The 25,021-nt window shown below is 42.5% G+C and overlaps 1 protein-coding gene across 1 annotated transcript in view; it reads right to left on the reverse strand.

The window, feature by feature from the left end:
- The window catches only part of Smyd3 (SET and MYND domain containing 3), a 562,325-nt gene that overhangs the window by 413,232 nt on the left and 124,072 nt on the right, over nt 1-25,021 (reverse strand). The window contains exons 3-5 of the mRNA XM_041635444.1: nt 22,068-22,175; nt 20,815-20,872; nt 12,564-12,700 (exon numbers count right to left, since the gene is read on the reverse strand). Coding sequence (XP_041491378.1) covers nt 12,564-12,700; nt 20,815-20,872; nt 22,068-22,175 — 303 coding nt within the window. The remainder of the gene's footprint in view (nt 1-12,563; nt 12,701-20,814; nt 20,873-22,067; nt 22,176-25,021) is intronic.

Raw genomic sequence — 25,021 nt, forward strand, 5'->3', positions numbered from 1 at the left:
TGCTATTAATGAATATAAATGCTCAGGTAAAATAAATACTCATAAAAGGGGAAAGGCATTACTACCAAAGAGGATTTTCTTCTATATTGCATACATAGTTGATAAAATTACAAAATGTTTAATGTACAAAATATCTATCTATAGAATTACAGAGAAAATATGTCTAATAATGACCTAGAAACAATACAGACTCATGCTGGGGGGCTCCTGAATAATTCACATTTTAATATATGGTACTTCCAGACTACAGAATTCAAATATCAAAAGGCAGCCTTCTCCCCATGCAAATTCTACTTCAATGGCCTTTATTTTCACATGGATTTGTAGCACTAGCAATGCAAACGACTTGATAAGAAAATATACCGTCTTCCAACCCACCCTACCCACACTAATTTAGGACTGCCTGGATGAAAGGGAAGGGGGAACACAACAGATCCCTTACATGGAAACAGTGAGGAACAGTATTTTACTATGCCCGCACCAATATTTTCCTAATAGAAAGAGATATACTAGTAAATATTCTGATTTCTGTCGCTCTGGATTTGGTTCCTGTGTTTTTTATTCCTTCGTAATTAGAGCCCTACCACAGAACCCACATAACACAGAGTGCAGTGTGAAGGAGTAAGGCGAGCAGGAACTCTGCGGTAAGGAAGTCAGGCTAGAGCTCTGAACCCCAGCCTTACATGTGTGTGTGACCTTACACATTCCTCACCTGCAAAGGGCAGAATACCACAGTCACTCTGAGGGTGCTGCAGGAGACGACCATGGCTATGGATGGAGACAACCGTGGCTATGGATGGAGATGACCGTGGCTATGGATGGAGACGCCGTGGCTATGGATGGAGATGACCATGGCTATGAATGGAGATGACCGTGGCTATGGATGGAGATGACCATGGCTATGAATGGAGATGACCGTGGCTATGGACTGAGACGGCTGTGACTATGGATGGAAACAACCGTGGCTATCGACGGAAAGTACTTTGTAGAGTTATAAAATACTAAAAGTAGAACCAGAGAGTGCGGCACTGGCAATCCTGAGGCCAATCCTTCCACTGTCCCTTGATCTACTGATAAGACACACAGCCCAGCACCACTGTCTAACACCGTCGGCTTCCTGGTATACCATGGGCCAAAGCATTGGAATGACCAACGAACCCACATATTGCTGATGCGTAATGCAGAAATTCTGTTTCTCGTCGAGACACCGGAGGTGAGAGCGCTCTGCTGGCTGGGCGAGTCCCAGTCATTTCAGCACAGACACAGATCGCAGAAGCTGAAATTCTTCAGTGTAGAGAGAGCCTAATCTAGTTTCAAGATGTTTGGGAGGAATACTATTACATCGAATATTCTTAATTTCCTGGCTTTACGGAGATAATTTTCTTCTTTTAAAAATTATTTATTTATTTACTATGTATACAATATCCTGTCTGTGTGTATGCCTGCAGGCCAGAAGAGGGCACCAGACCCCTTTACAGATGGTTGTGAGCCACCATGTGGTTGCTGGGAATTGAACTCAGGACCTTTGGAAGAGCAGGCAATGCTCTTAACCTCTGAGCCATCTCTCCAGCCCTGGGGATGATTTTCAATACAAGAAACAAAGACTGCTGATGAGCTGCTGTGACATTAGTTACGTAAGTTGGCGTTCTAGCACATTTTTACTTTAATTCAGCGGGTAGTTCCTGAACTAGTCAGCATCAAGGAACAAAAATAGTCTCAGAACCGAACATAATAAACTTGGCTTTCTGCACAGCACCTGATGCACCATGGGAAAGGGATGGGGAGCAGAGCTGGGTAGGTTATGAGGTGGATAATTTCTTTGATCTTTCAGCCGAATATTATCTGATTCTGTCACACTGCACGAAGGAAGCAGGGAAGCATGAATATGTTCTCACGAGGTTCACAACCTACATGAGAGTCATAGAAGGAAAGACATGCCGCTCACAAAATACAGTCACCAAAAATTGTAATAGAAAACACCAGGGGGGACTGGTTTCACAAAACAAAAAGGCCAGCCCTAGTGCTGGATCTGACTGAAGATTTTAGCTGAAACCTTAGTGAGAAAGGAAACTTCAGAAGGTGAGGTAAGTAAAAAGCCCGCAGCCCCCATGATGCTCCAGCAATACGACAACTTCACAAGCCCCAGGGGCACACCACTTACCTTCTGGCCCTACTTTATATATACTGAGACAACCCATCCTGGCAGCCCCGCTCTGATCCTTAGTGAAACTCTTCCAGGGCCAGGCAGCTTCATCTTATGCCAGGACAGCCTAATTCACCCTTGGAGCATCTAATTTTAAGGATTTGCAGCCAGCGTGGCTAAAAATGGTATGGCCCACTGGCTTTTCTTCAACATGCTTCGGAGACCAGTACTTACTGGGATATGGCCCTTTAAGCATGTAACAGTGCGCACTTAACATAAATGTTTTAATGTAAGTACATCTTTGAACTTCTACTTGGAGATGTAGAGAGACTGCCTTTGACCTTGATCAGGACTTATTTTTGTTAAAAAAAAAATCTGACTTAGAGAAGCCATCACCAAAGTTATTTCTTTATTTTGTTAATGCATCAAACCACACTATTTTCCACTTCCAAGGGCAACAAATGATTTCTAATCTCAAAAATATAACTCTGCTCTTGCTTATTATAAAATGCGGCGGAGCAATTTATGACAATCTTCGTCACTATTAACATCACACCTCTAAAACACATTTGTTCTTTTCCTCTCAGGAAAAGCTCTCCTCCACTGTAATAGAAACAGACAAATCACAACGTTGTCTGAGGGCAGTAATAAAAATAAAAAACATAAAGAATCAAACAAAGAGTTTTGAACCTGGGGCTGGAGAAAGGGCTCAGAGGGTAAAACGCACGCTGTGCAAACATGAGAAGCAGAGTTCAGATTCCCCAGCACCCACAGGGAAACTTGGCAGACCAGGATCTGATACCCAGTGCGGGGGAGCTGTGCTTCTAGTGTGGCCAGCCTGTCTAGACCAATCTGGGAACTGCTGAGAGACCCACTCTCCAGAAATGAAGACAGAGACGTGATAGAGGAAGAAACTCATCACCAATCTCTGCCTTCCACATGCCTGTATACCCACACATAGCACACACATACACACACACGTGTGCAGACACATGCCAACCAAGATATTTCTAATATTAACATAAAGTTGTATCTTTATGTTTCCTACCAGGAAAAATAAAACAGTATAATACCTGTAGCTTTCAAAAATACAAACATATCCAAAAATGGGGATATACACCAATAATCCTAGCAAATGGGAGAAAGAGCCATGATGCAAGAGGACCAAAAGCTCCAGGATAGCCTGAGCTACAATGCAAAACCTTGTCTTATTAAAAAATAAAATAAAATAAACAGTGTTGGGGATATGACTGTGCCGGTAAAAGCATTAGCCACAACCCTGACGCTTGAGTTCACTCCCCAGAATCCACAGTAGAAGACAACCAACCAAGCTGTCCTCCGCTCACCACACCCTCAAGGTGGCGCACATAAGACTCCCCAACTCTCTTTCATTCTGCCTCTCTTCCCCCCACCAACAGTGATAAATAATACTAATAATTTTAACCTGAACATGGTGGTACATGCACTTGGGAGGCAGAGGAAGATGGAACTCTGTGTTCCAGGTGGTCTACATAGAAAATTCTAAGCCAGTCAGGGCAATATGGTGAGATTTTGTCTTTCATATATATAAAAATAACAAAATTTAATTTATTTTCAATACATGAGACATTAATATGTTTTCTCTATTTTTAACAAGTATATATTTTCTCTATTTGACCATTTCTTTTTTAGTAGCATAACTGCATCTCTCGTACCGTATTGTTGAATTGACACTTTTAAAGCTATTGGATTAAATTATTTTAGAGTTAAAAATAAATGAAAAACCAGATATCATATACATGTAATATATGTATATGTATGTATGTGTATATATATATATATATACATACATACATACCTATAAATAGAATAGGAAACCAAAACAAACAGAACTAATGGCTTGTTAGGAAAGGTAAAACATTTCCTATCCCTTTATTATTATTTTTTAATTAAAGACTTTTCTAACAGTACATTCTGTTCCCTAGTATGAGCAGAATATCTTCTGGCTTACAAAGAAGATTTATAGATTGCCAAATAATGGCCTGCAGGCCAAATCTGGCCCGCCATCTGCTTTAATACAGCCTGCAAGCTAAAACCATGCTCATTTATTTTTAAAGGTTACTGGGGGAAATGAACAGAAGACCATTCCAGGGTGTGTCAAAATATACGGAAACTGATATTCTATGTTCACAAACAAAGCTTCGTTAGTGCACAGCCACGTCCGTCTCTAACACATGGCCCAGCCTTTTGGCTACCACAGCAAAATGAAACTGACACCTGTGAGGTAATGCGTATGTTAATGAAGCCCGTTTTGCCATTCCATACGGTTTAGAGGGCAAAATACTGAGATGACCGGGTATGGTGGGACACACCTGCAATCCCAGTGTGCTTGGGAGTCTGGCACAGTAGAATCAAGAGATTAGAGCAAAAATAATGAACAGATAGATAGATAGATAGATAGATAGATAGATAGATATCAATGACAAGCTGGGAGTTTTCTTGGCAATTTAAAACAATTGATTTTTTGGAAAACTACCTCAGAGACATGCCTGCAGTGACAGCCAGGTAGGTACATGCGTCTTACAGAAAGGCTTCCCAAGCCCTAGGGTAGTTAATTCCGCAAGTCTTCATTTCCTGAAATAGCGATCTCTCTATCACACTGACGTGACAGCTAATTTACTAAACTTCATAAATTTTGCCATGATATTAAAGATGCCCTTCTGTCGAGTGCATACTTAAAGATTGAGTTACTATTTTTAAATATTTATTAAAATAATATTCATAGAACAGGAGACACCTAATTATTCTGTATCATTTTATTTGCCAACAATTGAACAGGGAAGTTTTTCAGGTTCCAATTAATGCAATTCCTAATTCCAGGTCACTTTCTCACAGTGGTACAATAGCCCAAAAAGAAAGCTTCTGCCCCTAAATAAAGGGGCAAAACTGTACTGCCATCTTCAAAAGCTCACCTTTACCTGAATTAATGGCAAGTTAGACACTCAAACAAGTAAAAGGATACTTTTAGACAAAACAGTAGACTCAAGATAAGCAATTAACCTTGGGCAGAACAAGTATAAATAAAAATGCTGATAAAGGGCTCACTAATCATCCTTCCTACCTCTGGAAGTTAGCAGGCATCTGGCCTTGAACCATGATAAACACACACCCATCATAGATTATTTACACATAAAGGAAGAGAAATATTAACCAAATGGCTAAAAGTGAAGAACATGATAAATATATAGCATCATTAAAATTCAAGCGATGATTTGTTTTGTCTTCAAAGCCCAAGTGTCCAACAAACATCACTTTCCTTGAAGGGCTGATGCGCATCTTTGAGAATAAATGTCTCTTGAATCGACTTGGGGACTCAATCTATTATAATAAAGAAAAAACATATAAATCATGAGTGTATCACCGGTTCATAATTAGAATGCCAGGATCACTGTGCATTAAGTATCTTGGCTGTTTGCCTGCCTTACTTAAGACCAGCAGAGAAGTAAAATCCCAACAACTAAGACTCCAGCAGCTGTTCAGAGCACACCGCGATGTCTCTAACAGCCGTCTCTGCCAACACATAGGTATGCGCACCCGAGTGCCTGGAGGTTAGCGGTCCTGGTGCGTTGCTCGCACTCGGTATTAAATATTTAATAGCATATTTTCCCTTAATGGAAACCCAGGCCCATCTGATCAGTCACTGGGATCATCCAGTAATGCAGTCAAAGTTACAATGCGGCTCTCTCACATCAACTTTGTAATTAGATAATCCATCACTTTATTAATTCAACAAATTGCCTTCCTTCCTACTTTATAGCATGCGGCAGCAGTGAAACCCAATTGAGCTCATCAACAAAGAGGCACTAAAATTTAGTCTGATGTGAACTTGAAGCCCTCAAGTGGCAAACATACACATACTCGTGACCTTTCCAAACACCAGGAGGTAATGTTCTGCCCGCGAACTAGACAACACAGAGCACCAGCGTCACCCAGCACCAGCTCAGCCTGCACAGGCAGCTAGCAGGAATTAACTGAAGGTCTGGACTGAAAGTGGAACCTATCAAGATAAACCTCACTTTTGCTTTGTCCTGATGGGCATTCTCCCAGAGAATCAAAACAGGAAAAAAAATATTCAAAAGAAAAGGATAAAGATTTCTTAGTCAATTCTTTACTAAAATTATAGGGCAGATTATCAACACTCTACATCTTGATAGTGCACGCCAGCTAAATGCAAGTTATAATTCTGAATTCAATACCTGTTTTATTTGGCCTTATCTCTACTATCCCTCAAAATCTCTAATCAATATCACTTCTCATCTTATTAAGTCATAAGATTCTTGTTATAACACATCCTGAATTCTCCAATTGAAAATAAAAAGAATTTGCTCATAATGAAACAGAATATAAGTTCAGTATCCCAAAACAAAAGAGTCACCTTCTAATGTGTGCTTTCAAATGCACACAACCAGCCTGCACTGCAAATGTGCTACATGCATTAAAAATTATGCTTTATTAAATTAAAAAGTACAGTTAAGAATACATATATGCCTTAAAGAATAAAATGGAACCAGAAGAATTATTATTTAGTTTGAAAGAAAAAGGGGAGGGGATATCTTCTCAAACAGATGTGGAATTTCTAATCAAAACCCTCCATGCGAACGGCACAACACTGTGAAATCAAACAGCGCTGCAGAGCCCTGGGAACACACAAAGACACATGTTTTGTGGTTGGGAAGGTCACTGTTATTCTGCTGCTTCCAATTTAATGTCTATTTCTGAAATATTCTGTGCAACTTGCTCAGTTTCTTCCTTATTGCTCTGATCTTATTGTGTTTCTAATCAGTCAGAATTCACATTTAGAAAAGTGATCATCTAGAGTAAAAGGTAGTTGTCTTTTTCCAGAGCCCTATATTAACCCCTAAACACATATTTTCTGTGCATTTATTATAAAAACCTCAAAAGCTGTTCGCTAAAATTATACTTAGCCTAATCACAACCATTCTAACAATTATGGTGAATAGAAATATTACACGGTGCAGTCCATTTCAGAAAGTAATGATAACGAAAACACTTGTAATTTAGCTTTCTCCTCCTCTTCAGGTCCAACTGCGAAACAGAATTCATCCATCACCTCCTTTTTACACGACCTGCAGGAAACACTCAGGAGTCAAGTGAGCGGCTACAAGCGAAGGCAGAAGGGGATTTTTGCCACAACAGCTGTGGACTGAAACAAAAGGACCTTATGAGGGTAGAGATACTATTTTCTGGCCGCAAAATTTCTTCTCAGGAAGACAGGTAATTGATGGCATCTCAAGAGACACCGACTCTGAGCACAACAGTGAACAACCGTCTGAAACTCAGGTTTACAACCAGTCCCAGTCTGTGCTCAAGGCTGAACGACAGCACTGGGAGGCATAAAACGCTGACATTTTATCCTCAAATACCAATAATGCAGGGGGGCAGAGCAACAGCAGTAGACGTTCATAGGAATGCGCCAGCTACTCTACCAAGCAACTTAGTTAGTCCTCATTTTTACACACAAAGGAGATACTAACATCCTATTCACATGTGAACACACACACATGTATCTTCTCAAAGAGAGAAAGTGAAATTCTCCTATCTGTATTTGTCTCTCTGTGCATTTGTGTGTGTGTGTCTGAGTGTGTACATACAAGTGCACAGATAAAAGAATACAGACCAGAAGAATTTCACTTCCGGCTTTGAGAAAATGACTTCGCTGTCACACCACACAGCAGCCATTTAAGTCTGTCCTCTCGAGGTTGCAGAGATGTCTCAGCTGTTCTTCCAGAGGACCCGGGTTTGAGTCTCAGCACCCAAAGGCTGTTAACAACTGTATGTGCCTTAAATTCCAACGGATACAGTGCTCTCTTTGGCCTGTGTGGGCACAGCACACATGAGGCACACTTAATTACATGAAAGCAAGACCCAAACACATAAAAAAAATAATATTTTTAACTAAGTAAATGAATCGGGGCTCACTGGCTGTGCTTTTCTGATCTTGTAAGTCAATAACTAGAATTACTATACACTCTTTCTCTGCATTTGGAGCAAATGTCTTCATTTGCTTCAGGACTCGACCTGAAGACTTCATTACAGCAATCTTTATTTGCCCTTCTTAGATGAACCCACCTCAACACCTAACTAGAAACTTCATAAGAAAGTAAAAGCAGAAGAGCAAATGTGTGGTACGGGAGGAGGAGGGGAGGGCTCACAGGGAGGAGGCAAAGGGGGAGCTAATGAGCATGTGACTAACCATCTCCTCTAAGCTCCCTCACTGACATCTCCAGCAACCTCCAGCCCATCGGCTGCCTCTGTTTTTCTCAGAGGCAGAGGCAGTCACCACTGCCCCCTTCCTCGAATTTCAGAGTTTTATAGGCCCCAAGAACATAGACTTTAAGTTTTAGAAGAAGGCATTAGCACACAATTAAAGGGTTTGTGAATGCCCCCCCCCTCTCATCCACCAGATCTCGTGGCATCAGTTCTTCTTGTGTGGGACTTCTGGAGGCCAGGGCAGGTCATCAGCAATGGGAACGGGAAGCATCCAGCTTTCGTTCAAACTCTGACAGGAAGAACCACACGACTGAGCCTATCTTCCACACACTGACCTTCTCAGTCTTCTCTCGTGGATGCCCCACTGGGTAGCCAATGAGAGCACCACACTCTCCACCAGCCTCTCAACACCACTGCAGACAATCTGCAGACAGAGCTTCTCAAATTCTGGTCAATTTCTGATTCTCAGTGAGAGGCCTCCGTGATAGCTGTGCTTGGGATGGGGGTGGGAGGATTCTTTCCAATATATCTCGTGGTGCTCAGCTTTACAACAAAACAACAAATTTGTTGCCTACAGCACATGAAAAATTCCTGGGATCTACACGTCAACTGCTGTTCGCTTATGTGGGGGTGATAAAAGCAAACCCAATGCCAATGCTAAAAAGTCCTTGAGACTGTGACCCACCAAATACCCATGCAGAGAGGTCTCTAGAGTTTTGGCAGAAATTTTGCTGGGCAAAAACTACAACTTTAGAAGCATTCTAAGAACCTGGTCTAGTAGAGGAGCCGTTACTCTTCCACCGGAAACTCCAGAGGGTGCCACCCTCCATCAGAGGGTCCAGCAGCTAAGGCCACCAATAGAGACAGCTTTGAGGGATGATTCACTGTGTCCTTGACTGGGCCCAGCTTGAACAAACAAGATTCACTCCTATCAAAATATGCCATGGGCCTTTGGTGACAAAGACTCAGGCTAAAACAAAAGTGAATTGAGTCTAATGCTGACATATTACATAAATGAATATAAAAGAGACCAAAACCAACCCAGAACACACAGTCTTTTCCTTGAGGCCAGGGAAAGCCTCATTTCACAGACCAAGGAGGAGGACCGCATGTGAAAGTCATGTATGAACAATTCACATATGGCACGCAGGAACAGCCTACTAGAGGGCATGCGACATGGTGCCACCCGTTTCCTCTCTCTGGGTGACTGTAAAATGACGATAAAGTGGGTGTGAGCTAGAAGAGTGGAAAGGTCCTCTGCCAGTGGACCACCCACGCGGTGCTGAAGAGGCCCGCGCATTCCTATACACTCAGTACTCCGGGCCTCTCTGTGGTCTGAAGGACACTGATTAGCTTAAGATCATTTTCCTGAGGAGGGAAAGCGAGAGAGTGATGTCTTCTACAGATAAATTTATAAGCAGAAAAATGTCCACAAGTGACGAAATAGTACCTGACAACACTGGCAAGGAGCACGGGAGTCCAGCTAATTATCTGTTTTCCTCTGACTTTTACTAAAGACAGCTTAGTCTGAGCCCAACTAGACTCCAAAATCTCGATGATATACATGTTTATATGTGTGCACTTGTGCAGGTGTGTGCACACACACGTGTGCACTTGCACGGCTGTGTGTTCACACGTGTGCACTTGTGCGGCTGTGTGTTCACACGTGTGCACTTGCGCGGCTGTGTGTTCACACGTGTGCACTTGTGCAGGTGTGTGCACACACACGTGTGCACTTGTGCGGCTGTGTGTTCACACGTGTGCACTTGTGCGGCTGTGTGTTCCTCTGTCACTCCGTGGGAACCACTCATCTCGGTTTTTGGAGACAGACTTTCACTGAGACCTGGGACTTCCTGACTGGACAAGTGACTGGTGGGCCAGGGAGCCCCATGGACCAGCTTGTAACATTTCTTATGCACTCTAGGATTGCAAGCGTGCACCCCCACAGCCAGCCTTTACATGGGTGCCGGGGGTGGGAAGTCTACAGTATCCGCTTGTGCGGTCAGCACTTTTGCACCTGAGACCTCTCCCCGGTCCGAAATGTTCCATTTTATAGCAAGCACGACTACAAGTGTGTGGGAAGGAGGATTGTTTATTCTACCCACTTTCACTGCCAGGCCAGAACGCTTCTCATGCCTGACACGGAAAGAGTTCCACAAGATAAACGCCATTGAAGACGTTTAACAATAAACAACAGGAACAAGGCATCCACTCACGTTTTAGGTTTAGCAATGTCTGAAGATATTGTATGTGAACATACACTGTAATTACGCTTGTTTGGAAGATTTTTTTTCAACAGCAGAAATGACACCACAGAGCAGCGGCACTGCTGGGGTGAGAGACAAAGCACCAGACACCGCACGCATTTTCAGTGCTTCACACCGAGGAGGCTGTGTGACTGTACCTATGGAACTACGTACAAGAGGCTGTGTGACTGTACCTATGGAACTACGTACGAGAGGCTGTGTGACTGTACCTATGGAACTACGTCCAAGAGGCTGTGTGACTGTACCTATGGAACTACGTACGAGAGGCTGTGTGACTGTACCTATGGAACTACGTACGAGAGGCTGTGTGACTGTACCTATGGAACTACGTACGAGAGGCTGTGTGACTGTACCTATGGAACTACGTACGAGAGGCTGTGTGACTGTACCTATGGAACTACATACGAGAGGCTGTGTGACTGTACCTATGGAACTACGTCCAAGAGGCTGTGTGACTGTACCTATGGAACTACGTACGAGAGGCTGTGTGACTGTACCTATGGAACTACGTACAAGAGGCTGTGTGACTGTACCTATGGAACTACGTACGAGAGGCTGTGTGACTGTACCTATGGAACTACATACGAGAGGCTGTGTGACTGTACCTATGGAACTACGTCCGAGAGGCTGTGTGACTGTACCTATGGAACTACGTACGAGAGGCTGTGTGACTGTACCTATGGAACTACATACGAGAGGCTGTGTGACTGTACCTATGGAACTACATACGAGAGGCTGTGTGACTGTACCTATGGAACTACGTCCGAGAAGCTGTGTGACTGTACCTATGGAACTATGTCCGAGAGGCTGTGTGACTGTACCTATGGAACTACGTCCGAGAGGCTGTGTGACTGTACCTATGGAACTATGTACGAGAGGCTGTGTGACTGTACCTATGGAACTACGAGAGACTGTAACTTTTCAAGAACGCATGAAATAAACAAGCAGGGAGCAGCCACCATATTTCAAACCAACTTCAAATTATAGACAAACCGGAATATAATGCTAAGATTGTATTATCAGAAAAGCACAGGACAGACTTGAAAAATAAAAATAACCTTGAAGGGAAAAACAAGAATAAATCTCTAGCAATCAAAATAATCACATTTAAGTTCACCAGATAGGTAATTTCGAACGTATACTTTAAAATAACTGGGGGATGTTATAAAATCCGTGTTTTACAAATTTCAAGGTAAATAGCAAAGTCATCTTCCAATGTAAAACATGACGACCATTAAAAAGAAATGGACAAAGACAGCAAACCCAGAGCAGTGTGGGTAGTGCCGGGCATGCGCCATCCCTGTCCACTGCATCCTTGCTGCCTGGGCCAAAGCAAACGTGCAGGCTCATTCTCAATCAGGATACTTCATGTAACTCCCACTAACACAGCACAGATGAACACTAAGTAAGTCTGTTTTCTTTCTTTAACCCCAGATTCCACTAATCTGATCTTTAAATTATTTTAAGTCAGAAACTGATGTGTTTTCAAATTATTTAAAAGAATTCCAATAGATTTTTTTCACTTGACTAAAACAACCAACATTAAAAATAAGTCCAACAATAAAATGAAATTCTTCAGTAGAAAGTAATGAAATAGATATGCGGTGCTCTTTTGAGAAAAGACAGTGAATTCTCCAAAGTAGATGTCTCCAGCACCATTATTGGAAAAGCAGAAAAGACCCTTTTCGGTCCAGGCAATACAGAATTCCTTCATTGCCTGCTCGTTTAGACAGGCAGTGACAACAGGCATTAACCGTCTACAGTGTACCATCACGGTTCTAACAGTCTTCAATGTACCATGGAGGCTCTAGACATGTTTGCAGACAGCAAAGGGTAAAGGACTGACTCACAGCACGAACACAGAGACGAATCTTCAAACTTACTTTTGCAAAGGCTTCAAAAAGGTCAAAAGATGGCGGCAGTTGAGAAGCATCCTGAATCTCTTCTCTCATGAAATGCTGGAATGTCATTGCAAGTTGCCTCAGGCCCTCTTTCTTATCTTCGGTGAGTTTGTCAATATCTTTTTTGTAAAGAGAATAAAGAGTATGATCACCAAGTGGACATCATGGATAATTTTCAGGTGTGCAATGATGGCTATTAAACAAGATCTTTCCTGACATGCAATCTATCCTGACAACTACAAATCATGAAACATATCATACCGGTTAAATTCTATCCAGCTTTATCTACAAAACAGATCACAGTGCTATCGAACGAACAAGCAAACAAATAAATAAATAAATGCACAGACGGGCTCTAAAGTACAGCAACCCAAACCAGCTGCGCGTTACCAGATTTTGTACATCACGGAGCACAGCTGTCCCGTCATAAATCCTAATTAAAGCAGTGAATTTAAACTGACTTTTCCCCATAATAATTCATGAGTAGGTCACAACTGACTCATAAACAGTATTATCTGAAAGGTTAAAAAGGCAGAAAATTAGATATCCGAAGTTCATATGAAGTTTAAACAATCGAAGTTTGTCAGACAAAATGTGTACCATAACAAAAATCTGCCCAGGTTGGACAAACAGAGACAGGGATGGAAGGCTATGCTTCTTCTCCTTACACTGGGGTTAAAGAGAAAGACACCAGACATAAGAAAAGAACTAAAGCTGATAGTAATTCTGTAATGTTCTAGGATACAAAACTGGCATAAAAAAAATAATTCTGTGATGTTCCAGGGTACAAAACCAGCATAAAAGTTACTAAGATTTTTTTTCTTCTTTAAGAAAGGGTTTCTCTGTCCTAGCACTCTCTCTGTAGACCAGGCTGGCCTTGAACTCACAGAGATCTGCCTGCCTCTGCCTCCAGAGTGCTGGGATTGATTAAAGGCATGCGCCACTACCGCCCGGCTAGACTTTATATACATTAATGGCAAACTTAATGACAAAATAAACAAAATAATGTGCGTCACAACTGTGACCCTAAAATGAGAAATGCAGGAAGAGATTTAACCAGAGGAGCGAAACCCTCTGCAACTACAAAATTCTGATGAAAGAAGCTAAAGAGGAGGAAGAGAGGGAGGGAGGGAGGGAGGGAGGGAGGGAGGGAGGGAGAAGGGAAGAGAGGAAGGAGGGAGGGAGAGAGGGATGGACAGACGGACGGACAGACGGACGGAGAAAGAACATAAATATTAAAGAAAACAGCCCATGTGCATGAGTTAGAACAATTAACATTGTTAAGACATCCACACTCTCCCAGGTGACTTAAGAACTCAATGTGATTCCTAGAGATCAACAATGACAACCTTCCCAAGAACAGGAGAAACATTTGGAAAGCCTACGCCACCCAGAGTAGCAATGATAGAAACGTGACATATCTCATGTGAGAAACATGCTACAAGTCCATCATCACTGAAGAACATGCCATGGACATGACAGCAGACCTGCCCATCACTGCACCAGAGCACAGAGGCCAGAAATCATCTGTGCCCACACCACATGACTCTCGGCAAAGTTGCTACAAATACACATTAAAGGAAAAGATGGCACCTTCAATAAATCGTGCCAGGAAAGTAGATATCCATGTATAGAAGAACGAAACTAGAACTCTATTTCTCTTCATACACAAAGGCAATATTAAACGTATCAAAAACATAAATATATGACCAAAACCATGAAACGTTTAATGAACAAACATAAAAGAAAAGGTTTAGGACATTGATCTGAGCACAAAGCTTTTGACTATAACCACAAAATACTACCAAGAGAAACAGAAATTAAAAAACAAGACCCAATAAACAATAATAAAAATATCTGCATAAAGAATACAATCAGGCCTGGCGGTGGTGGCGCACACCTTTAATCCCAGCACTTGGGAGGCAGAGGCAGGTGGATCTCTATGGGTTCGAGGCCAGCCTGGTCCACAAGAGCTAGTTCCAGGATAGGCACCAAAGCTGCAGAGAAACCCTGTCTCAAAAAACCAAAAATAATTAAAAACAAAAAAGAATACAATCAGTACAGCACAGAGACAACCTACATAACAGACGAAAACCAGCAAGTCATTCATCACAAGGGACTAATATTTAGACTACATACAGAATTCAAAATAACTCAGTAGCTGGGAGAGGAGGGGCAGTGGGGGAGGAATCGGGAAGAAGGGAGGGAGCAGAAACTTCGATTAGAAAGTAAAAACAAAAAATAAATAAATAAACAAGACGGCGACAAAAAATGAACTCAATAGCAATATGAAATGATGAAGGGAAGTACACGCTCTCAAAAGATAAACAAACGGTGATCGGACGCATGACAAAATATTCCACAGCGCTAATTACACTAAACTAAAACAATGAGATGTCATCTCACTCTGGCTAGAATGGTTATTATCCAAAAGCATAAAATAACAAATCCTGGCACAGATGCAGAAACACGGGCAAACTCCTCGACAATGCTGTGCAGACAGTGTGTAGAACAGTGCTATGTCAAATTTACTGCAGCTCTGCATACAATACTCAAAACAAGGAATGAGGATGAATGGAAAAGAAAATAAGGCACATCTATACAGCAGCATACTACCAAGGCGTTCAAAAAAATAGTGGGACAAGATTGGAGATCACAGTGTTAAGTGAAATCAGCCAGGCACAGGAAGACAAACATCGCACATCCCCATTCACTGGAGGAAGTTATAAAAGGTTGCCTAGCTTCCTTTCTGCTGCTGTGATAAAACACTGACCAAAAGCAACTTAGGAGAAGAAAGGGTTCATCTGGCTTACAGTTCCAGGTCAGTCACTGAGGGAGGTCGGGGCGGAACTGAAGGCCCAGAAGGAACAGAAGCCATGGATGGACACTGCTTGGTGACTCTCTCTCTGGCGCACTCACAGACACAGGCTTACCTAGTTGTCCTATACAGCCCAGGACCACTTGCTCAAGGAATGGTGAAGAACGATTAATAAAAGCTCAGCGAGAGAAATTGGGGTTTGACCTGAAGACCCGAAAAGCAAAGCAGCCAGCCATGGCTCTTACCTCGACCTCAATCCAAAATGGAGATCCTGCCTCCAGTAATCTCAGAATGAGACTGTATGTGAGCTGTCTCCTTTTGTCTTATTTCCTCCCTAGGCCTGGGATTAAAGGTGTGCACCGCCCAGTTTCTAAGGCAACTAGTGTGGCTGCTGGGATTAAAACTGTGTGTCACCACTGCCTGGTCTGTATGGGATTAAAGGTGTGTGTCACCACTGCCTGGTCTGTATGGGATTAAAGGTGTGTGTCACCACTGCCTGGTCTGTAAGGCTGACCAGCAGGGCTCTTTTACTGTCTGATCTTCAGGCAAGCTTTATTTATTAAAACACAAATGAAATACCCTACAGAATGGGTTGGGCTCTCCTACATGCACTAGTAACTAGATGATCCCACGCAGAACTGTTCACGCACCCACCAGATCTAAGCAGTTCTCATCTGAGCCTTCTCCTCTCGGGTGACTGAATCGAGTTGACAAATGTAGTCTGGAAATAAGTGGATCTCAAACAAAACAGTGAAACAGTGATCACTGGATGCGAGAAAGGACAGTGGGATCAGAGGGAAGAGAGGTTAGGTGATGGGTACCAAAATACAGCTAGCTGGGAGGAATCCATACTGCTATTCCATAGCATACAGGCTTAAGCCCTTACCAGATGAAAATAGTCAAAGGGTTTCCAACACAAAATCATGACACACTTCTGACATAAAACACCTGTCATTCTGATTATTTTCATTACTTATTATATATTTATGCTGAATTACTCTACTGAAACATTTCAACTTCCAAAAGGTTCCCAATATACAGAATGATACACTTTTTGAAATGGTAATGCTAACTACCCCGATTTTACTGTTACATATTATATACATACACTGGACACCATAAATTTGTTTAGATACTTTATGTGTCGATTACATTTTCCTAAAAAGCACACATAAAAAGAGATTTTTCTAAAGCCAGTATGGATTCCTTGAGCATTATCTTAAATTATCATACCACATTTAAATTATATGCCATTGCAAATGACATATTAAGGCTAAGAGTGCACTATCACGCTAATAACATCTGAGAGCATTTCACCAAAGGCAATGCAATGGTTTGCTCCTGGCAGAGCTAATGCTAATAGTCAAATTCACGGCAAATGGTGTTAATTACACAGCAGTACTGCAAAGAAAAATGACTAATTAGTTCTCTATTAAAACTTGAAAAGACACATCAGATTGAACTAACGCTCCTCCTCATGTCAGGTGTGCATATTTTCTTCCAATTATTTGTCCAACAGAATAATTAGCCCATGATTTCCTAAATAATAATTTATTACCATTGACACTTGAGGTCCTAGAACTGTAAATCTAGAGATCATCTTCTCATTCATCTCTATCCAGAAGTGGTAAACAGTGTAACCAATGTAGTCTCTATGTTCTGGCTAGTTTGAGACTAGAACCACTTACACCCTCAGTGAAGAGGACCCGTGGCTGCACAGAAGCAAAATAAACCTGACTGTACTTGACACCCACACCTGGGAAGCCATAGGGCACCCATGGCAGCCGGCACCACCATGGTAGCTCAGGAAAAGAACAATGCTCACCACTGTCACAGAGCCTGAGTCATCTGTACCTGCAGCTTTTCTTAGCATCTAAAGGGCTGACGACACCAAGGCATTCCCTGGGGTGACACTTTTTGCTGTCACTCTTCGCTAACATGGAGAGCAAACCAAGAAAGGGAAGAAGGGGATAAAGGGAGGCGAAACAGAAGACAAATGTTGTCACTTAGGCTAACAGCTATGTTACTAACACACTGAGTGAGATCCCTCGGTCCTGCTCAGGAGGAAATCATGAGTACTCCCTCGTACGGCAAAGGATTATGGGTTGGATTGATAGATTCAAAAGATCACAGCTTCCATTCATAAAACCTAGAAGTGCATAAATGGAGACCTTAGAAGCTAAAGACAGCGCACTGGGTAGGGGACTCAGAGGCATGGAGCCCTGGACTCCAAGTGCGACCAAACTGACATAAGGTGGCTACTGAAGCCCTTGGCTCTAAGCAACATCTGTGACAGCAGCAGCTGGCAGCAGTTCGGCACCAGCTAAGCATGACAGCTTGAGCCTCGGGTATCAGGACGCCAGCGCTAGCATCCTAGCTCTCAAGCACCTTAGATGTAGAAGGCTTCTATCTTCAAGGTGCGGCAATTCCCAGGAACCCTTCCAGTGACCAAGGCCCTAGCCTCTTGCCCACTGACTTCTCAAGTCTTCGCTTCTCCAACCATTACACTGCTTCTGCTCTGTACCCTGAGCCGGATACTCTTCAGCCATCCTTCACAGGTACTGTTCCACTACCATCGACTTCCCCTGTGTTACCAGTCCAGACCACCACTCTATCCATGACATAAAAAAAGAAAAAAAAAATCACAGGTAGGTGAGAGAAGTCCCTTTAGGAGAAGCTTTTTATTGGGTTAACTGTTAAAAAACCACTCAGCTCAGGAGGGAGTCATCACGTTGACTTGAAAACTAGGTGACCAGCCTAATAATGGAATAGAGGAAGTAGGGCATGCAAATGAAGGGTTGTATTTGCACCAATCAAAGAACAGTTTTTTAGTTTGACCAATCAAACAGCTTCTTTCTGAGTTCATAAAGTGATGGTCCCACTCCCATCTTGAACAATAGAGGCAGCAGAGTCATCTAAAGTTCACCAGGCTTGGCTCAGGCTCCTGTCTTCTCAGGCCAGTGCATGGTGTCTGGAGTGGTTGTGACCCGAGCAACGCCTCCTGAAGAGGAAGGAGTCCTTCTAGGTGGAGCATTCGCAGGGTGATCACTACATGCCCAAAACAGCCTCACTTAGACAAGCACAATCCAGCCAGATACCAGAAGAGGGACTGCTTGGCTGACAACTCCCTGCTCTAGGCTTCCGGCAGAAGAGAGGGGTTCACTGATAGAAGAGAAAGTGGGAAGTACTCTACAACACATGGGCACAGGAGACCACTTCCTGCGTATAACCCCAGCAGCACAGACATTAAGGGCCTCATTGAATAAATGGGACCTCCTGAGACTGAGAAGCTTCTGTAAAGCAAAGGACACTGTCACTAAGACACAAAGGCAACCCACTGACTGGGAGAAGATCTCCACCAACCCCGCAACTGACAAAGGTCTGATCTCCAAAATATATAAAGAACTCAAGAAACTAGACCGTAAAAGGCTAATCAACCCAATTATAAAATGGGGCACTGAGCTGAACAGAGAATTCTCAACAGAAGAAGTTCAAATGGCCAAAAGACACTTAAGGTCATCTCAACTTCCTTAGCGATCAGGGAAATGCAAATCAAGACAACTTTAAGATACCATCTTACACCTGTCAGAATGGCTAAAATAAAAAACACCAATGATAGCCTTTGTTGGAGAGGTTGTGGAGAAAGGGGTACACTCATCCATTGCTGGTGGGAATGCAAACTTGTGCAACCACTCTGGAAAGCAGTGTGGCGGTTTCTCAGGAAATTCAGGATCAACCTACCCCTGGACCCAGCAATACCACTCTTGGGAATATACCCAAGAGAGGCCCTATCATACAACAAAAGTATATGCTCAACTATGTTCATAGCAGCATTGTTTGTAATAGCCAGAACCTGGAAACAACCTAGATGCCCTTCAATGGAAGAATGGATGAAGAAAGTATGGAATATATACATATTAGAGTACTACTCAGCAGTAAAAAACAAGGACTTCTTGAATTTTGCATACAAATGGATGGAAATAGAAAACACTATCCTGAATGAGGTAAGCCAGACCCAAAAAGAGGAACATGGGATGTACTCACTCATATTTGGTTTCTAGCCATAAATAAATGACATTGAGCCTATAATTTGTTATCCTAGAGAAGCTAAATAAGGAGAACCCAAAGAAAAACATATAGGCATCCTCCTGGATATTAACCTTCATCAGGCGATGAAAGAAGACAGAGACAGAGACCCACATTGGAGCACCGGACTGAAATCTCAAGGTCCAAATCAGGAGCAGGTGGAGAGAGAGCACAAGCAAGAAACTCAGGACCGCGAGGGGTGCACCCACACACTGAGACAATGGGGATGTTCTATCGGGAACCCACTAAGGCCAGCTGGCCTGGGTCTGAAAAAGCATGGGATAAAACCGGACTTGCTGAACATAGTGGACAATGAGAACTACTGAGAACTCAAGAACAATGGCAATGTGTTTTTGATCCAACTGCATGTACTGGCTTTGGGAGAGCCTAGGCAGTTTGGATGCTCACCTTACTAGACCTGGATGAAGGTGGGTGGTCCTTGGACTTCCCACAGGTCAGGGAACCCTGATTGCTCTTTGGGCTGATGAGGGAGGGAGACTTGATAGGGGGAGGGGGAGGGAAATGGGAGGCGGTGGCAGGGAGGAGGCAGAAATCTTTAATAAATAAATAAATTAAAAAAAATAACAGCACATATAAAAAAAAAAGAAGAGAGGGGTTCATCTGCCATCATTTAAAGGTCTGGACTTCTGCTCTCACTGCAGGATTACAGATATTCATGGAAAGGACTGTATGGTGCTTATAACAAAGGTTAACAAAAGTCACAAACCTAACATTCTCACGATGTTGAATAATTCTTCATAGCGCCAACCCTCTACCACAGTTTCCCTATGAAGATGAGTCCATCTACCCAATTACATGACTATGCGTACTGTACATCTTTACAAACTTATGTGTTCCCAACCTACCCTAGATCAACTAGACAAACTTATGTGTTAGCTGTTTATCAAAGAAAAGACTTCTTCAGGTCTGTTTCACGTGATAAACACAGAAAAGTAAAGTCGTCATTAAAGCAGTATGTGGAGGTCACTCAGTGGCTAAGGGTATGCCTACCATGAGTGAGGCCCTAGACCTACAAGGTTCTCAACCCTCCTAACACTGCAAATCTTCAATACAGTTCCTCATACGTCGGTGACCCTAATCATAACACCATTTTCATTGCTACTTCATAGCTGGCATTTTACTACTGAGCACTTTCTCAGTTCCTATGACCATGGGAGTTGGTTTCTGATGGTTGTGGCCCACAGGCTGAGTGCCAGGACTGAACCTCTGGGGAGAGGAGACAATGGGAGGAGCGGGATAGAGAGAGGGAAGGAGGGAAGTTCAGTCGGCAAATGATAGGTTTAAAGATAGTCATGAGTAATCACTTACTGGACTCCAGATCGTAGAATGAGTAGAGTCTCTCTGACTCTGAGGGCTTCTCGTCCATCTGAGAAGGGGAAAGAGAAGATAAAGGTGACCGCTCCAATACATAAATAAGTATATTTGACCACACTTGGATAACTGGATGAAATTTTCGTGTTTGTTTTCAGACATGATACACTACTCCATCACTATGTAGCTCTGGCTGTCCTGGAAATGAGTCTGTAGACCAAGTGGGGCTCCAACGCACAGCAATCCACCTGCTTCAGCCTCCTGAGTACTGGGATTAAAGGTGTATATTACCATACCCAGCTACAACGAGATTTTTTAAAATATTATTTTCTATATGCCATTTTCATAGCTTCTTAAAAACATTTATTTATTCATGAACTTAGTGTGTGTGTGTGTGTGTGTGTGTGTGTGTGTGTGTGTGTCAGTGAATAACTTAAGAAGCCAGTTCTCTCCTTCCATCACATGGGTTCCAGAAACAGAACTCAGGCCCTCAGCTTGCAGCCAGCACCACTAAACACAGAGTCCTTTCTCCAGGCCTCTTCAGTTTTTCTTGGAGTTAGTTAGTAACAACCTTAAAAGCTGCCTTGCAACATCACCAAAGCAGTTTTATCTCTAAGTAAAGAACTCTTTACAAGAAGTTCCCATACTTTCACATTCTCAAAGCCTCTATCAAAGTTCAGAGTGGAGAAAAGGGAACAAAAAATCCATAGTCAATTAGTAAATGAAGGGACCAAATTAGAGCCTGCAGTAACCTGAGGCATTTACACCACAACCTAGTGGAATAATCTAAAAAAGCCCTCAGATCAGGATTTCAGACTCCACTGTGTTACAGCGGAAAGGACAACAGAATCACAAATCCTGGCTCTACAAAAGAAAAAAAAGGATTTGTCAATTAAATATATTACTATCTAATTATGTCCGCACTTGAAAAGACAGTAAAGGAATGCAGTGTATTCACAGAAAAAAAAAATGACAAAGAAAACACAGTAAGTACTAGCTTGTAATATCCGTTACCTCAAAACTCTACTCAAGAGAGAGATTACAAAATCTCTATAGACAGGAGCCGTACAGCCATGGTCATCAAGTCAATGACCAAGTTTCAAGGAACACGGGTTTCTTGTCTTACCATACTGCCTGGGACAATCCACCCTCCACCTTACCACAAATTCAGTCTGTCTTAAATACGGATAGGATCAGCAATCACTTTTATCAAATTAAATCCAGGCTTCTCTCGTGGGCTGTGTACTCACAAGTTTGACGATGACTCTCCCCAGAAGTCTCACGGAGTCAGGGGGATATCTGGGCTTGCAGCTTTTAAGACATCTGCACTCCCGCTTGTGGTCCGGCCAAGCTTTTTTCTAGAAAACAAGAGTAGGGAAGACGAAAGTTAACTTTCACTTAAGCCAATCCTGAACAACGAGTATCATCAACCTTAATTTAATTTCAAAAGCCTAAATATATCTGTAAAATACAAAACTCATTATGTAATACGGCAAATGATCCAGAATTTAGTCTTTGTCAAGTAGGTACCAGATTAAGGCACCAATACCTCAGTTTCATCTTGTCCTTTCATTTGCCCGCTGGTTATTACCATAATAAGCCTCTTGTTATTATGGGTTACAACAAATAATAAGAACCAGTGGGTTTTTCTTAGTGCTTAAACTTAATATTTAGCCATATACAAGCAGTTTTTTTTTTTTTTTTTTTTTTTTTAGTGAAAATGTCACTCAGACAGTGGTGGCGCACACCTAAACAGGTGGATCTCTGTAAGTTGAAGGCCAGCCTGGTCTACAGAGTGAGTTCCAGAAAAAACAAGGCTACACAAAGAAACCCTGTCTCAAAACACCAAAACCAAGACTTCCCCAACCCCCAAAAAAGAACAGACTCACAAATAAAAATATTACTTAGAGCCAGAAAATAAAACATGTGGCTAAGGGAAATCAAAACAGGGAAACTAACATTCTGAGTTTCCACCTTGCTGTAAAAAAGTCAGGAATACCAGAAGGGCTAACAGATGCAAAACTATGAAGACTGTATGAAAGGCACTAACCTATAATATGCAGTTTGCTAAAGAGTGTACAAGGTCATACATCTGCCCTGGCTTAATTATAACAGAGTCTTTGCATTTGAAAAAGCATGTATCTGGGAAGATAAATTTTCTGATCAGCACACTTGTGAGACTAACTACATGATGAGGTTGGGGAAAGCAGAGGGTTGGTCACCAATCTAGACATGAGTGTGAGCAGCTGGTCTCATATCCAGACGTAAGTGTGAGCAGCGGGCTGGTCTCATATCTAGATATGAGTATGAACAATGAGCTAGTCACATCTAGACATGAGTGTGAGCAGCGGGCTAGTCACCTATGTAGACATGAGTGTGAGCAGTGGACTGGTCTCATATCTAGACATGAGTGTGAGCAGTGGACTGGTCTCATATCTAGACATGAGTGTGAGCAGTGGACTGGTCTCATATCTAGATGTGAGTGTGAGCAGTGGGCTGGTCTCATATCTAGACATGAGTGTGAGCAGTGGACTGGTCTCATATCTAGATGTGAGTGTGAGCAGTGGGCTGGTCTTATATCTAGACATGAGTGTGAGCAGCAAGCTTCACCTATGCAGACATGAGTGTGAGCAGTGGACTGGTCTCATATCTAGATGTGAGTGTGAGCAGTGGACTGGTCTCATATCTAGATGAGAGTGTGAGCAGCGGGCTGGTCTCATATCTAGATGTGAGTGTGAGCAGTGGGCTGGTCTCATATCTAGACATGAGTGTGAGCAGCGGGCTGGTCTCATATCTAGATGTGAGTGGACTAAAGGGAAGGATTCAATCCCTGAGGAGAGGGTAACGGCTAGAGCAAGTCTCGTATGTTCTATTGCTGATATGCTTGATGCTCCATATATTCTTACTTCATAAAAATTATACACCTGACTCATATTTCTGTTCAAGTGAGCCTTCCGGTGTTCGCCTGGCCAGCCCCTAGCAACCTAGGCTTGGGAAACACTGTTTAACGAGTCTATCATTTCTGCCATGAACTCCATGCAGAGCTGCTCGCACTGATTATCATGATCCTGCTTAGTGTTTTTTGTAATCCTTCCATCCGCTGTTTATACCTCGCTCGCATCTGAGCTGGACCCATGTAGAGAAGTATGAGAAGAGCTGGGCACAGAGCTCAGCAATAGAGTGTGGAAGCCGTGGTTCAAGGCCTAGTGCCACCAGGAAAGATAAGAAGGAGGAAAAAAGAAGAAAAAGAGATGAGGTGCCTCAGGAGGCTGAGGAAGAAGGATTAGGAGTTCAAGGTCATCCTTGACTATGTAATAAGTTCAAGTCAACTTGCGCTGCGTGAAACCTTATCTTTTGGAAAAGAAAAATGAAAGTTGTAAAAGAAAAAGGTTGTGACAGCAGACATAAAATGTTAAAAATCACTGGTGTGATTGAGGCAAGTCCTCTGACATCCACTTAGCATTCTAGAATGTGCTAGACACATGCCTAAGTAATTAACAAAAGACAGTGCATTTCCTTTCCTCAGTAATCCAGACACAAGAAAGCATCCCAATATTAGAGAGAGAGAGAGAGAGCTAGGCTCATGACCTGGAATTTAAAACAAACTTCCCACACATAAACAAGGATAGTAAACCCCTTGGCACGTGCAGCATGAACACTAAGTGACTGCCGTGTTTGTACGTTTATTTAAGTTGCTTTATAAGCAAGGCAGAAACAGGGCATAATGACTTCCATAATTCTCATCTGGGAGAAAGGAAGACATATGCTACTAAATATTAAATCCCAGGAGTCTATTCCAGGAAGGCTGCTCATCAGACTGGACTCTGTCACAGTGCTTACATTTACAGCTCGAATGGCCTTGCGGGCAGCTACCTAACACCAGTACTTACCTGAAGGCATGATATTAAAATCTGACTTGGCCGAGCAAAAAAGCTTGTTGTGCAGGAAGGAGTACTGAACTGGCAACTGTCAATAACCAACATGCACAAAATTAGTTTGAAAAACACAAGACCATACATACACAACCTGTTTAGCAAAATATATTCCCCTACTAAAAATTCTAATGCATCAAAGAAGCATCCCATGGCTGTCATTGCCATCCTTGGGGATGTGGATTGCTATACACTGCCTAAGATGTGCTAAGATGTTTTCTTCCATCTGGTCTTCGAATGAAAGTAGGTTAAGCAGACCAATGCAGAGTTCT

This window comes from Microtus oregoni, unplaced genomic scaffold (genome assembly GCF_018167655.1).
Source record: "Microtus oregoni isolate MIOR12 unplaced genomic scaffold, Mior012 000047F_ref0000412, whole genome shotgun sequence".
Taxonomy (NCBI): domain Eukaryota; kingdom Metazoa; phylum Chordata; class Mammalia; order Rodentia; family Cricetidae; genus Microtus; species Microtus oregoni.